The following is a 17555-nucleotide window of genomic DNA, read 5'->3' as shown; positions in this document are numbered from 1 at the left end:
ATCGCAACTTGAATCGTGATGCAAACAGCACACTGTAATACATAATACAATACAGGATCTTTGTAAAATATGTAATGACCAAAAAGACATTTCAGTAATTTGCTACTGAATTGAAAAGAGGAAAAGAAAATGAAAAGAGAAAGAAAATACTGGATTTGTGTAAAATAAATAATTTGTCTGGAATATAATGTTTGAAAACATGATAAAAATGGTACGGTTCACCTAGCATGGTGATTGAATGGTATGGTGAATCTATAGGTGATTGAATGGTATGGTGAGTTGAGTGAATGAAGATGTCTAGTTCCATGTCCATGTCTAGTTCCAACTCCAGTAAATGTCCATTATTACAAAACCATAAACCACATCATCATCACTGATGGTTATCGTTCTTTACTTCAATTTTACAATTTACAATTTAGGCATTTAGCAGACGCTCTTAATCCAGAGCGACTTACATTAAGCAAGAACAAAAAGCATGGGGAATACATCACATAAAAACATTTATCATGAAACATGCGTAAGCTAAGAAAGTAACAGTGGAATATCTATAATGAAACTATACATCTATACTACTATGATATACATTATGTACTATGACGTGCTATGACTACATACAATGCACTTATGCTGTTTACATAACATGCTATAAGTCTGTATCAAATGCTATCTAAGTCTACAGAATTGCTATCTAAGGGGGTGGGGTAAGTGCTATGGGCCATGATGGAGTCTGAAAAGGTGGGTTTTCAAACTACGGCGGAAGATTGGGAGTGATGCTGCAGTTCTGACTGCAATGGGAAGTGCATTCCACAGTTTTGGAGCCAGAAGGGAGAAGAGTTTGGGACGTGTGGAGCGTTGTCCCGGCGTTTTTAGTGAGGGTACTTCCAGCTTCCCTGCGTTGGCTGATCTGAGTGAGCGGGAGGGTTTGTAGGGTTCGATCATACTTGCAAGATATGGGGGAGCCATACCTTTGGTTGCTTTGAATGCCAGCATCAGAGTTTTGTATTCTGTGCGGGCAGCGACCGGGAGCCAGTGGAGGGAGCGGAGCAGGGGGGAGACATGTGAGAATTTTGGCTGGTTGAAGACCAAGCGAGCTGCGGCATTTTGGATCAGCTGGAGAGGCTTACTTCGTGCACACACGTCACACACCAGGCGTGGCGATATAGGAGAGGCAGTAGAGGCATTGCCTCAGCCCTCAGGGCCCGCGGGGGGAGAGTCCGGCTGGCCGCCGCTCCGATGCGTGGTAGTAAACTGTATACTCTCTCACTCTCTCTCTCTCTCTCTCCCACAAACACGCTGTTAAGTTACCGCAACTAAGACTACATTTCCTGTCAATAATAAGCAGTGTAAAATGTAGTTCATTGGGAGTTAAAGGGAGACGCTTTATTTACATGTGAAGGGCCCTTCATATAGGGCAGGCCGTGTTGGGACCCCAGAAAAAGTGCCTAGAAAATGAATTTCGTTCCCGCGTCATGGGCACTACTCATTCAATGCATTTTTTCATAGATAATACCCTTCTGAACTTTGGGTTAAAGGTTCTACTCATAATATCGTGCAGTATTTTGTCACAGGCCAGAAATGTATATAAAAGTATATAACCAAAAAATGAAAATCTTGCGCTGCTGTTTTTGCTTGTAAAATGTGTTATATTGATTTTGGCAACACACAATCTTTATATGTCATAAATACATATACCTAACATCTGAAACAAGGCCTAAGGCACCAGTACTTGCTACATTTCATGATCTAGATTCACATTATGTTGCCACATAATAAAATGTTGGCACTACTGTTGGAGCAGCCATATACTAAACAGGTTCGTCTTGATATAAGCTGCGACCACGAGACCCGTTTCTGAATTCGTCTATAGGGTGAGCAGGAAAGGTGACAGCACTGAGCCCTGGGGAGCGCCCGTGATGTACACCAGCACCTCTGAACAGACAACCTTGCAGTCTCACATACTGCAGTCTGCCCGAGAGATTCTTAGATCTTAGATCCATACCACCAAACCATGCCCCCCCCCCCCCCCCCTCAACAGAAGCTTCTGTGACATCTGGACAGTTTTGAAGACATTGGAGAAGTTTAAAAAAGCATGATTCTAACTGTATTGCCCAGGGTGTCAAGGTGTGTGAATGCCTTGTTTAGCATGTAGAATAGATGACATCATCAAACATCAAACCCAATGTCCACCTGGTATGCAAACTGAAGGGGGCCAATGTAGTCACTCACCATCAGTGAGTGACGATTTTATACATGTGGTGGGGAGCTCAGAGTGGAAAGTAGGCTTTCTAATAACACAAGCCGCCTTTGTATTGGTGAGTATAGGTAAAACGTATTTATATTTCCGCAACAGAGGGGAGGCTGGTCTGCATTTCATGCGAGTGCAGGAAGACAACAGTCCCATAGCTCTACTGTGCTCTATACTATACTATACTATACTATACTATACTATACTATACTATACTATACTATACTATACTATAGGCTACTATACTATACTGTTACGCCAACACCTATGTATGGGCGATTGGGCGTACATACTGTAGGTGGTTCTGGACAACTACCTATTCAATAAACTCGACATCGGACATAAAAATGTACCTGGAGTCAGCAGCAACACACATGCAGAGTTTAAAGTTGGTCGGTTGGACGATTTTCGAGATACGTCTATGCACGTACAGAGATTTTGTGCATTCCTTATTTAATACTCCTATCTGTATCAATAGGAATGTGTATATTAGAGTGTTCTAGATAGATGTAATCATACATCAGAGCATCAGAGTACCACTGCAGATAATTTGCCATCTATAAATAGCATGGTCAGTCATGAGCAATCTGACCAATCCATCTAAAAAAATAACAAAACAGTTACTCCTCCCCACCCACTGCAGTCCAGTTGTTCTTGACGTGTGTGTGTGTGTGTGTGTGTGTGTGTGTGTGTGTGTGTGTGTGTGTGTGTGTGGCAGTACGTTTTTTACCCCAGGCCCAGGGGTTAACTGGGGACAGGGAGGAACACCTTATATGGTCAGTGCACTCTATAGTAGGGAGGATTATATAAAAAAAGTGATATCACCTTTATGACCATATATATTTTTTTTATACGTGTTCTAGATAGATGTAATCATACATCAGAGCATTTTAATGTGTTTAAAATAGACACCACTTTTGTCAAAAAGTTCACTCGTTTTCACATAGCCATAGGGTTCCAGACACACCCAATCATAATGAAACATTCCAACGCGTTTGTAATGGTCCAAAAACATGACAGACACAAAGTTTGCATGTGTAGCTCATCTGGTTTTACAGCCAAAACAGTTTTAGTTAGCAGCTATTGAGGTTGTGATGGCGACCCCAAAGGTCGCCAGCTGTACATTAATGTCAGATGCTGTGACACTTTGTGATACTTAATAATTCTGACCTTTATTGCATTTGTCTTTAGTCTTGTCCATTTTTTGCATTATTCAATTAAGGGGGGTGTGATAACAATTTGATAGATTTGTAGCCTTTGTGGGCCGAGGCGCACTGCTTTTACTTTCTACCTTTCATTACACAGTAGGTTGTGACAATTTTTATGTATTTAGCTTTTGGCCAAATGTACTATATGTATGCTTCATGTGCTGTGTGCCAATCACTTAAGTTGAATCATTTTCTTAAATACATTTGCTACATTTCATGATCTAGATTCACATATGAGTAAACTAAGGCACCAGTACAAAAACAGCAGCATAAGATTTTGGTTTTTTGGTTATACATTTCTGGCTTGTGACAAAATACTGCAGGATATTATGAGTAGAACTTTTAACCCAAGTTATCTATGAAAAAATGCATTGAATGTGTAGTGCCCACAACGCGGGAACGAAACTGAACGAGAAGGGACCTCACAATATAAGGGCTTGTGTGGGGGCCAATAAGGGCTTGTATGGGGGACCAATAAGGGCTTGTGTGGGGAGCCAATAAGGGCCATTGGTCCTTCAAAACAAACATTTGACAAGTAATGATAAATTCCACTATCATAATGAATTATCTTTTAATCTGCCATCAGTCAGTTTTAGTTTCAGACTAATGAGAACATATTGCTTATTTTACTGTCCAATGACATGAAATGGCACAACGGAAGGACTCCACAAAAAGACCACCCCCAAAAATCGGCGAGCGCTACGAGCGCCCACACATGTGCCCTTTTCTGGAGTTTGAGCCCCTACCCCCCCAGTGCTCTCTGCACGGCCCTGCTGTGCTGTGAGCCTACATTATGTATTATTCATTGCCTCAGCTATGCTGCAACTGAGACACGTTCAGGGTTCTGAAGTGCATGGTATTTACTATTTACGGTCCCGCTCGGCCTTTCCCTGCGGGCGGGGGGATGGGGGGGGGGGGGGGGGGTTGGTGGTGGGCTGTCAATCTTACCGTAGGGCCCGTGGCACATTCCAGCCGCCACACACACATCACGCGTTGTGCGTACACTGGCAAAACCTGTTTTGTCTCTAGACACTCCATAGGCTACTTTATGTGTGTTAAAACACAGTCGACCATTTTGACACAACAACACAGAGAACTGAACACGCTTTCAGTTCACAACGAACACATTCAATTGTTTCAGCATCTTGTTCCAACATTTCAGCATGATCAACAGTAAAGAATTAGTGTTGCTGCAGGAGTGTGAATGAACCGTGCGGTCACTGGAACAAAGCCACCGTATTAGCATTTGAATACCTGTTCTGTGAACACCGTAAAGGTGTGTGCAAAATGACCAGGGGGAGGGGAGCTTCAGCCTTCAGTCAGTGTGTGCTATTTGGCTTACTATTGTGTCAGTGGGTGCTTAACTCTTTGTCAGATCCACCAGTACCTTGTCTATTCATGCATGTATCTCAAAAACCTGTTATGAAGAAACACAGTTTTGATAAAAACACATCCAAGGACATTGTTTTGATATGACTTTGTGCCCATGATATGTATCAAAATATAGACTTGAATGTATACTGTATTATAAAAATGGAGTTCTCTCTACCATTACAAGTAAATCACAGTTGAAACTCGCTTAGTCATATACAATAAACCTCACAATAGTGAACAAATAGCTATGACAGGTATAACTCTCAGGAAAAGCATCCTTTTTATTTTGTATGACTACTAACATAATAGAATTATAATAAATATTACAGAAAATAAATGATAAATACAAAATAACAAAACAGTTACTCCTCCCCACCCACTGCAGTCCAGTTGTTCTTGACGTGTGTGTGTGTGTGTGTGTGTGTGTGTGTGTGGCAGTACGTTTTTTACCCCAGGCCCAGGGGTTAACTGGGGACAGGGAGGAACACCTTATATCAGGGGTATCAAACTGGTGATCCGTCGTCTTATGCGGCCCGCTTACCCTAGAAGTCCGCTTTCCACAGGTCACCGATTCCACAGTAACGCCACCATGCTGGCATGAGCCAGTGTGAGTCAGAGAGTGGCCGAGATTTTGGGCATTGGATGTTAACCAATCATCACTCCTCTCTGCCATGTTGCTGTGTGGCATGATTGTTATGAGTCACCTGTAAGGTAGATCAGTGGTTCTCAACATGTGGGCTGGGACCCCCAGGGGGTCCACACATGATTTTGGAATGGTCCCCAGATGACAGTAAAGTGGCAAGTTAAGGACTTTTAAGACCTTTATAATACAAAAACAATTAGTATAATAATGAAAAGCAAAGAAAGAGCATTACTGCATCAAAACCTAATCAACAAACTATACACTGTGCGCGGTGTTTACTCTCCTACTGTTCCTACACCTCCATGCTTTACTCTCCTACTGTTTCTACACCACCATGCTTTACTCTCCTACTGTTCCTACACCACCATGCTTTACTCTCCTACTGTTCCTACAACACCATGCTTTACTCTCCTACTGTTCCTACAACACCATGCTTTACTCTCCTACTGTTTCTACACCACCATGCTTTACTCTCCTACTGTTCCTACACACCATGCTTTACTCTCCTACTGTTCCTACAACACCATGCTTTACTCTCCTACTGTTTCTACACCACCATGCTTTACTCTCCTACTGTTCCTACAACACCATGCTTTACTCTCCTACTGTTCCTACACCTCCATGCTTTACTCTCCTACTGTTCCTACACCACCATGCTTTACTCTCCTACTGTTCCTACACCACCATGCTTTACTCTCCTACTGTTCCTACAACACCATGCTTTACTCTCCTACTGTTCCTACAACACCATGCTTTACTCTCCTACTGTTTCTACACCACCATGCTTTACTCTCCTACTGTTCCTACACACCATGCTTTACTCTCCTACTGTTCCTACAACACCATGCTTTACTCTCCTACTGTTTCTACACCACCATGCTTTACTCTCCTACTGTTCCTACAACACCATGCTTTACTCTCCTACTGTTCCTACACCACCATGCTTTACTCTCCTACTGTTCCTACACCACCATGCTTTACTCTCCTACTGTTCCTACACCACCATGCTTTACTCTCCTACTGTTCCTACACCACGCCTGCTAATATAAATGATGTTCCTCGGTTTACAAGGTTACAAGAACCGCTGGGAGCAAGATTTTAGAAATGTTAGCCCCTCTAACATTCTCTGCACGTCTGTGTGTGTGTGTGTGTGTGTGTGTGTGTGTGTGTGTGTGTCGTGCGTGCGTGCGTGCGTGCGTGTGTGTGTGTGTGTGTGTGTGCACGCGCATTACGTATACAGCAAACATTTCCTCTCTTTTTTTAAGATTAGTTTTTGGCTTTTGTGCCTTTGTTGATAGTTACAGTAGACAAGCGACGAGCTGACGCGACAATAAGAGCCTATTATGTGGCATTATGTGGCATGTGCCTGGACTAGGCCAGCATTGACTGTTTCCTGGTGTATTGTGACTGTAATCTTGACAGGTTTCCTGAAGACCAAAGATGAGTCAGTGTGAGGAGAGAGAGGAGGAGGGAGCTGACAAACATCACATCCACAGAGCAGAGCCTCCATCTGTGTCTATGAAGAGTCATGAACCTCCTGACTTCAGTAATGAACCTGGACCTCCAGATACAACGTATGTGAATCATCTGATATACCACTGATACCACTGATATACACAACACTATAATACATGTGATCTCATGCTAAGTTACATGAATGACAAAAACAAGACATAACATCTAATAATGTTGTATCAATCCTGTTCAAAGTTAATCTACAGATTGTAAATTACTGTGTGTGCAGTTTGTGAATGAAGTGGTACAAATCAGTGTGGTGTTCAGTAGACAGGCTGGCTGCTTGTGTGCATGTATAGTATGTGAACAGTAATATACAGTATGTGTACAGTATGCAACAAGCCATGTTTAAACTATCACCGGTTATTGTGTTGTATATTTAGTAAGTATTGTACAGTGACAACTAAAGTCTCTGTAATGTTTATGTTGTACTATTACTATAAAACTAAAATAAAGGGATTTAAAATCAATCTATATGGCTCTGCCTCCTACTAACTTCCTAGTCCTAATCTGGTGTACTTGTGCCCCCTCTTGGCCAGGCCCTGTAAATACAGTATTTTACATGCATAGTAAAACCACAACAAAACAATTTATATGTTTTTTGCAATTTTTAATGCAATGTTGTGAGAGGAAACTAAAATATGTTACCCTTGTATAAATAAAATGAAATGTAACAATAATACAAAAAAAATTGACAATGTCATTCACACAAACGATGTTATGATTCCAGAAGTCTGTACCACAGAGCAGAGTCTCCAACACCCAGCTACATGTCTATGAAGAGTGACACGTCTAAAGGACTTCCTCCTGACTTCAGTAATGAACCTGGACCTCCACACACACAGTATGTGAATCCTCCTGTACAATATACACACTATGGGCCAAATTCACAACGGTGTTTACGATGATAACATGACGTGACACTAGCGGAAAGGCATTTACATGGATTTCCCACATTAATTTGGAATTCATGGAAATGGCCGTGAACTTGACGCTCACGTAGGTTGGTCGGAAATTCCGTCAAATCCTACGGGACCTCTGTAGGTGGCGGACGGATCTACGCAAGCGTTCAGAAGGCTTTAGTCTTCATGCTGAATCAATAAATAGTTCCCAAATCGCAGATAAAATATGTAGGCATGTGTCCCTAACATTGTTCAGCACATAAAAAAATGATATACAAAAGCCGAGTGCACTTGTATGCACTTCTATGCATGCATTCTAGAGGCAAGTCCCATAAGGAAACTGCCCCTGCAAGCGACACCTTTTTATTTATTTATTAGGATATTTCTATAGCATGCGCAATTGCGCTGCTCACTTGACAGCCTTCTCTAGGCAGTGCAACGTGTTGTGAGCTTGTAGATCGGCTCCCGCGGACTCGCACTGCATGTTAAAAAACAAACTCACAATTATAATAAGAACATATAGGCCTACACTTATCTGCATTCTGCACTGTACGAATCCAACGTTGTTTAGTGTGTCTTAGTGTTGTTTAGTGAGTCAGTTCTCTGACTATCGGTGTGTGTGTGTGTGTGTGTGGGGCGGACAGCAGCATGCTGCCGCTGAACCGAGTCCAATCTGGGTGAAATTTACATTGGAAAATTAATATAATGGCGCGGTGAGCCCGGCCAGGACAGAACACGGCCCGGCATTCTATGGTTCACAGACATGCCGGTCTAACAGACAAACAGCAGTCACGACTCACGAGGGCTATAAATCCACATTATGGCATCAGCGCGTGCAATTTGGCCAGTCAGTTTTAAGCCAGCTCACCTTAATTAATTATAATATGGGCAACGTTGTAGCTGTGTAGGCTGTAGGCTACTACATTGATCTCATCATGAGATCAATCAAGTTTGCCGTGTCCCGCAAATCATTTTAATATGACAACATCATGAATTTACAAGAGGATATAGGCTATCCGCCGTATATGGTTGAAATTTTAAATAGCTATGCCTACGTGTATTGTCCATGATCATAACAAATCCATTCTCCACATGGCATTCAGACAGATGACAGTGAGATGATATTAATCTATTCCCTGCATGAATCAATGCAGCTCTGATTTAAAAAAATGTATCGGATATCTATTTTATTCTGCAGGCGAGTGTTCTTTCTTTTTTTTTATAACCCTGCAGTGCATTCATCAGTAAGGGCTTATCATTGCCGAGTTGTAATATAGCATTTGGTCGTGTGGTGAACAGTAGCCTACAAATTAACTTCTTTCTCATTATGTGAAAGTAACTGTAACATCAGTTAACTTATTAGCGTTCTGACATTTAACAAGGATTGAAGCAATGCATGCCAAGTTGGCAAGTTTCGTTTATATACATATAACTCGCGCGGTTTGCTTGAAGATCTGACCGTGCAGACTGGAACCTCCTGTTAAAATTAACTACTCTACAAGCTCATCGCGCTGTTTAAATCCTCTGTGCCGGCTATGATGACGTATTTCGAGATTTCCTGTTGCCTTATATGGTGTAGAATGGGCGTGGATGTTCCAACTAACCAGGCGACACCAGGCGAATCGCTTGGGAAAAATGCGGAAAGGATACACTCAGCGATCCGAACAAATGAAGTGATTACACCAGCTTCTCTGAATAACACGTCATCTCAACGTAGCTTGATCGGACAGATAAATACGATATCTGTTTCCGCCACCGTTACACTCTGGCGTATTTATTGTCGGTGAATCGAGCCCACTAACACTATACAATATACACACTATGGTCCTCTCCTCATTCACAAAGGAGAAATACGCCACAGTGTAACTGATGCGTAAACAGATGCGTAATGATATCGTATTTATCCGTCCGATCAAGCTGCAATTTGCTCCCGTGATATTCAGGGAACCTGCATGGTGTAATCACTTCATTTGTGCGGATCGCTGAGTGTATCCTTTCCGCATTTTTCCCAAGCGATTCGCCTGCGGTGTCGCCTGGTTAGTTGGAACATCCACGCCCAATCAACACAACATAAGGCAACAGGAAATATCTAAATACGTCATCATAGCCTGCACAGAGGATGAGCCGCGATGAGCTTGTAGAGCAGTTACTTTTGACAGGAGGGTCTCTGCACGGACAGATCTTCAAGTAAACAGCGCAAGTTATATGTATATAATTAATAAACTAAACTTGCCAACTTGGCACGCATTGCTTCACTCCTTGTTAAATGTCAGAATGTTAATAAGTTAACTGATGTTACAGTTACTTTCACATAATGAGAAAGAAGTTAATTTGTACTGTTCACCACACAACCAAATGCTATATTACTACTCGGCAATGATAAAAGCCCTTACTGATGAATGCACTGCAGGGTTATAAAAAAATTAAAGAACAAAATTATTGCACACTCGCCTGCAGAAGTAAAATAGATATCAGAGCTGCATTGATTCATGCGGGGAATAGATTAATATCATCTCACTGTCATCTGTCTGAATGCCATGTGGAGAATGGATTTGTTCTGATCATGGACACGTAGGTAGGCATATAGCTATTTAAATGTTCAACCATATACGGCGGGTAGCCTATATCCTCTTTGTCAGCCTAAGTGCAGCTTCATTGCATGATGTCGTCATATTAAAATTATTCGTGGGACATTTGGCACCAAACTTGTTTGATCTCATGATGAGATCAATGTTGTAGCCTACAGCCTACACAGCTACAGTTGCCCATATTATAATTAATTAAGGTGATCTGGCTTAAAACTATGACTGGCCGAATTGCACTGATGCCATAATGTGGACTTCTAATTTTGTATAGGGCTAATTAGCCCTAGTGATTGCTGTCTGTCTGTCAGACCGGCATGTCTGTGAACCCAGGGCTCGAAATTAAGTTTTCTTGGTAGCACCAGTGCTCCCAAATTAAAAAGTTAGTAGCACTAGCAAAAAAAGTAGGAGCACCTACCCAAAAAGTAAGGAGCACATACAATATATATAACGCAATACATTGCATTAATAAAACAGTATAATGCAGTACCGGTATACCAATTAACACTGTCTTGTAAACATCTCCATGTCAGTGCATTAGTCACGTGCATACCTAACCGTGGCATTAAGACATTGCATTTATGAGCACTGAGCACTGCAGAGTTCATTACATGCCGGGTTAAGGTTTAACAATAAAATATTAAACTTATTTATTCAGACCATGGAGAAAGCCTTGTTTTAACACATTGCACTTAAAATTTACTTTGTATGCCAATGTATTCAGTTCACGATAAACAACATACATTTTCCCTTCCCTTTTTTGCTATACAGCTTGTCCCCACAGGTCTCAATATTTGCTATTGAGAATTAAAGAAATTAGATCAAATGTCCATCAAATATGACGTATGATGATATATAATGATAGGAGCACCTCACTTCCCATGGGTGTGATTTTTAACTCATGCATTGTCCTGGGGCCAGGATTTAAAATGTGGTCTCCTGACTCTCAGTCCCTCTCCCATCCATCTCTTCACGGACACCGAAGCATCAAAGCTCTCCTGAGGAAGTCCCTCTACAATTCCTCAATTCAACAGACCCAATCAGGATTCTAAAAACGCCTTCTCAATCCTGACCTAAGTTTTAAGTGTTTAGAGAGGCACTTGTCTTTATCTCCTTGGGCAAATCATTCCATTGCACCGTTTGTACTACATGGAATACAAGCTACTGTTATGCTAATTACTGTCTGTTATTTACTTAGTATTATTTCTAGTAGTATTATTCACTGTCTCTGTTGTTTATGTATTGTTATTTCTGTCTGTATGATTCCAGAAGTGTCCACCACAGAGCAGAGTCTCCAACTCCCAGCCTTCTGTCTGTGAAGAGTGACTGGTCTAAAGGAAATCCTCCTGACTTCAGTAACGAACCTGGACCTCCTGATTCACAGTATGTCAACCCTCCTATAAATATATACAACACTATGACACTGTAACACTATACAATATACACTATTACACTATAACATATTTTATAGTGCCGGTGAGAAGGCGGGCAGCTGTGTTCTGCACTAGCTGTAAACGCCTGAGTGATGCCTGCTCGATGCCAATATACAAAGAGTTGCAATCAGTGAATTTGAGCAGTCTTGACTGTAAAAATAGAGAATTAGTATGTTCCAGATAGCTGACCTTATGAATGATTCTTATTGCTCTTTTCTGTAGAATGACTATATAGCGACTGAACTGAATTCTTATAGTTATTTCCATATAATGAAAATATGGCAATACTAATTTAATTGAACAGTAGAGAGTGTGAAGTGACTTGGGATCGAGAACCTGCTTTGCCTTATTTATGACTGCTATACTTCTAGCCACTTTGTACTTGACGTTAGTAATGTGTGGTTTCCAGCTAAGCCTGTCATCTATTGTCACGCCCAGAAATGTATTTCCATGAACCCGGTCAATAGCAATCCCATCAATATGTATATTATAATGTGCCTGTGTGTTAGTCCTGTGATTACCAAATAGTTTAAACTTTGTCTTGCTCACATTCAAAGATAATTTTTAATTTACTTAATTCTTCATTGATGTCAACCTGCAGTTTATCCAGATTATCACCAGAGCAAAATACATTAGTGTCGTCTGCAGAAAGTACTATAGTGACAGCAGCTTTGATACTTTGTAAATATCATCGATCTAAAGAATAAATAGTTTGGGCCCCAGTACTGACCCCTGGGGGACACCACAAGTCATTTCCAGACAACTTGAGCAATAGGTGCCCAGTTTCTCAAACTGTTGCCGTCTGTCCAAGTAACTTTTAATCCAGTTTATTGCAATGCCTCTGATACCAGTTTTCTCCAGTTTAATTACTAATGTGTTGTGTTGTGATGGATAGTGTCAAAAGCTTTTTTGAGGTAAATGAATATTCCTATTGCATACTGGCGATTATCAATGGCGTCTGTGATTCCATCAATGCCTGAGATGTTGATCTGTTCTTTCTGAAACCATATTGTCTGCTGTTAAAACGTTTCTCCAATATCTCTGAGAATTGTGGCAGTAATGAGACAGGTCTGTACAGTTTGTGAAGTGGTGTTTGCTCCCATTTTTATACAGTGGAATGACCTTTGCTATTTTCATTTATTGGTCTGGAAATGAACCTGTTTGGAATGATACATTAGGCCTACATATGTGTGTAAATGGCCTAAAAATCCCCCCAATGACCTGTTTGACCAGTGACATGTCAATATCATTATAGTCGGTAGATGTTTTGTTATGACTGTTTTTGACTATGTCCAAAATGTCAATTTCCTTCAATTCACTCAAGAACATTGAGCAAGGATTTCTATCAACCATTCCCCCCCACATGTTCTCCCCGTGTCCCCTAGGGTAGGTACCCTCACATGTTCTCCCCGTGTCCCCTAGGGTAGGTACCCTCACATGTTCTCCTCGTGTCCCCTAGGGTAGGTACCCTCACAAAAACATGCAGCAATCCTGGTAGGAATGTGTTAAGGAGATAACTGTTACAATTGCTCAATTCAACAGACCCATTCAGGATTCTAAAAACGCCTTCTCAATCCTGACCTAAGTTTTAAGTGTTTAGAGAGGCACTTGTCTTTATCTCCTTGGGCAAATCATTCCATTGCACCGTTTGTACTACATGGAATACAAGCTACTGTTATGCTAATTAATGTCTGTTATTTACTTAGTATTATTTCTAGTAGTATTATTCACTGTCTCTGTTGTTTATGTATTGTTATTTCTGTCTGTATGATTCCAGAAGTGTCCACCACAGAGCAGAGTCTCCAACTCCCAGCCTTCTGTCTGTGAAGAGTGACTGGTCTAAAGGAAATCCTCCTGACTTCAGTAACGAACCTGGATCTCCTGATTCACAGTATGTCAACTGTTACAAAACCATATGTCTAGGGGTAAAAGGTAATGTAAGATAGATAGGAGAAACGGAAACCAAGGCCTTAATGCAAATATTTATTCAGTAGTATAGTGAATAAATATAATAATTAACAATAGTACAAATAAATGGCTCTTCAACTTCAAATTAAATACAAACTCGGATTACCAAAACAAAACTATAGCACGTTATACCTTTCCGAAGGGAATAACGGCTAACAACACAAAGGTTCAACTTCACAAACTAAAGAACAAACGAAAACAGTTGGCATAATGTAGCAGTACGGCGGATGGGGGAAAGACCTTAGAAGTGTTTCCCCAGCGCCGGGCTGGGCATGAATGGGCTTAGTAGTGTGGGAGCTACGGCCGTTCGCTCCCTCACGTGACCGTCAGCCAATCAGGGAGGTTGATCAGACCTCCATGGTCATGACCGACAGGGTTAAGCCAGACACACAGCTGATGACAATCAGTCTGTCTGAAGACCCATTAGTATACTCTGCATGGGAGGAGAGTTAGTCTAATACAGGTTCATAACAACTGCTGCACAGATATAGATATATATATATATATTAGAAGACATCTAGGCCTAAGATAATCCACATACATATATATATACTATAACAATATACCACCATATAAATATATATATATACTATTAGCAATAAACATATATATATATATTTATAATCCAAAATAACACTCATAAATCATAACACTCATAATTAATCATAACCACACACGACCATAGTCGTGACACCCCCCTTCCCGAAAAGAAGTTATATCCCCAAATAACTTCTTCTCACAGAAGAGAGCACCTTAAACCCGGGAAAGGGCATCCGCAAGGACATTGTCCGTCCCCTTCTTGTGGCGAATTTCCACTTCAAAGTCTTGTAGCATCAAGGACCATCTCATCAGTCTTTGATTTTAATTTTGCATTTGCCTTAGGAACACAAGGGGATTATGGTCAGTATAGACAACAATAGGCAACGGGCTTGAGCCAACATATACCTCGAAAAATTGTAATGCAAGTAACAGGGCGAGAGCTTCCTTCTCAACGGTACTATAGTTACCCTGCGCTGAATTAAATTTCTTTGAATAGTAACAGATGGGATGATCGATATCCTGAAGATCCTCCTGGAGCAGGACAGCACCGGCCCCACAGGCGCTGGCATCCACCTCCAGCTTGAACGGTTTGGTGAAGTCGGGCGCAGCCAGGACTGGAGTGCTGCAGAGGAGAGCCTTGCAGGATTCGAACGCTAACTGACAGGCAGGCGACCAGATAAATACTCTTTTGACGCTAGTCCGCGTAGTCAGCGGCGCAGTGACGGCAGCAAAATTTTTGCAAAACCCCCGGTAGTAACCTGCCATGCCCAAAAACCGGCGGAGCTCACGCCTAGTCCTTGGCACAGGATATTCTAGAATAGCCTGGATTTTTGCATTAATAGCACGTACCTGGCCCTGACCAACCTGCTTCCCAAGATACGTTACGGTCGCACAACCAAATTCACATTTTGACAAATTTAATGTCAGGTTAGCCTCTCCTAACCGCTGAAAAATCTGTCTCAAAGTGTGTATATGCTCAAGCCAAGTATCATTATATGCCACAACATCGTCCAAATAAGTCTCTGTATTGTCCACGCCTCTTAGTACATTATTCATTAATCTTTGAAATGTCGCTGGTGCATTTCTTAAGCCAAATGGCATCACTGTATATTGGTATAAACCGTCTGGTGTCACGAATGCACTGATCTCTGATGCACGGGGTGTCAAAGCCACTTGCCAATAACCCTTTAGAAAATCCAATTTAGTTACAAATTTAGCAGACCCCACCCGATCCACGCAATCCAACATCCTCGGGAGCGGATAACTGTCAGCCTGCGTTATATTGTTAACCTTACGAAAATCTGTACAAAACCGCTGGCTCCCGTCAGCCTTAGGCACCAGCAAGCAGGGACTAGACCACGCACTGCTGCTATGAACAGCCAGCCCGTTCTCTAACAAGTAGTCAACCTCTTTTCGTAGTAAAGCACGCTTGGTTGGATTAACCCGATAGGCATGTTGCTTAATAGGAGGGCAATCCTTCTGTACAATTACATCATGAGAAAGGGCTGATGTGCATGATGGGTTATCTGAAAACAGATTCACATTATTTTCCATCAAATCAATAATGTCTGCTTGTGCCTGGGGACCCAAATGTTTTAAATACCCCGGTAAATCATTCAATATTTCAGAGTTCTGTAGACGTGACCCAGACGAACCTTTTACACGCAGCCCATCACTCTCAGGGGAATAAAGTGACGGCGCTGCTGCAGAAAGTGAGGCGACAACTGCGGGAATAACAGGAGTATCTGACTCGGTGCGAGCCAGATACGGCTTGAGCATATTCACATGACAAACCCTTGTCTTCTTGCGACGATCGGGCGTCAAAATCACATAATCCGTTTCACTTATTTTTTTGTCAATCACATAAGGACCACTGAATTTGGCCTGGAAGGCTGAGCTTTGCAGTGGGAGCAGCACCAACACCCTCTGACCCACAGCAAACACTCTATGCACAGCCTTCCTGTCAAACCATGCCTTCATTTTACCTTGAGCTTTACTCAGAAAGCTGCTAGCCATCTGTCTGGCCTTGTGCAATCGCTCGCGAAACCCCGCAACAAAATCCAATACATTAGTCACCGGCGAGTTTGCGTTGGCTAATAAGCCCTCTCGAAACGCACGCAACGGCCCGCACACCGTATGGCCAAACACCAGCTCCGCTGGGCTAAACCCCAGCGACTCCTGTACGCTCTCTCTTACTGCCAGCATAAGATAAGGCAAGCCCTCGTCCCAGGCTTTACCAGTTTCGTGACAGTATTTCTTCATCATCGCTTTCAACGTCTGGTGAAACCGCTCAAGCGCGCCCTGGGACTCAGGATGATAAGCGCTAGAGTGTCTGTGTTCTATGCCAAGGGTGGAAGCAACTTGAGCAAATAATTTTGACATGAAATTTGAGCCCTGGTCACTTTGAAGATACCGGCAAAAACCAAAAGTAGAGAAAAAGCTAGAAAGCGCTTTAATAACTGGTCTCACTTTTAGTGTGCGTAATGGGAACGCTTCTGGGTAGCGCGTTGCACTACACATTACAGTAAGAAGGTATTTGTGACCAGATTTTGTGGTCGGTAATGGACCGACACAGTCAATCATGATGTGCTCAAATGGTTCACCCACAGCAGGGATCGGTTTCAACGGCGCGGGCGGAATAGTCTGGTTTGGCTTCCCCGTCATCTGACACACATGACAAGTGCGGCAGAAGTCAGTAACAGACGCATTCAAACCCGGCCAGAAAAAATAGCGTAGGATGCGGTCATAAGTTTTACGAATGCCCAGGTGGCCAGAAATGTTGTCGTGAGCCAGACTGAGAATCTGGGAACGGAAACCCTGAGGTACCACAACCTGACGCACCACATTCCATTTCAAGTCACCGATAGCCGCTGGAAACCATTTACGCACAAGGAGGCCATCCTCTACACTATATGCACTCGGCACAGCAGCATCACCCACTTTGGTAACTGCCTCCCAGCACACAGAGAGAGAGCGATCGTGCTTCTGCGCATGCGCAAATGTTTCCCTATCGATATCAAACCCAAAATCACTTTTAGTAGCCAGCAAGCTTTTCCTAGCCCGCTTACGCGGTGTCTGTGGGGCATCACCCACTGGTCGCTCGGCACACAAGAAAGTGTCACACAACGTAGCCTCGTCATCAAAC

The 17555-nt window shown here is 42.3% G+C and overlaps 1 protein-coding gene across 1 annotated transcript; it reads left to right on the top strand.

Moving 5' to 3' along the window:
* Positions 1-6794: 6794 nt before the first annotated feature.
* On the top strand, positions 6795-15067 carry LOC308331393 (uncharacterized protein; the record flags this gene model as incomplete). The annotated part of the gene is made up of 5 exons (XM_080786816.1): positions 6795-7044; positions 7716-7829; positions 11739-11852; positions 13680-13834; positions 14907-15067. Exons 1-5 carry the CDS (start codon positions 6911-6913, stop codon positions 15065-15067), a joined length of 678 nt encoding a protein of 225 aa, XP_080642942.1. The 5' UTR covers positions 6795-6910.
* Between the last annotated feature and the right edge of the window lie 2488 nt (positions 15068-17555).

Source organism: Protomyctophum bolini, assembly GCF_963924005.1.
Source record: "Protomyctophum bolini genome assembly, chromosome: 17".
In the NCBI taxonomy this organism is placed as follows: domain Eukaryota; kingdom Metazoa; phylum Chordata; class Actinopteri; order Myctophiformes; family Myctophidae; genus Protomyctophum; species Protomyctophum bolini.
Note: the sequence above shows the minus strand (reverse complement) of the source record. Positions and strands in the feature narration are given on the sequence as shown.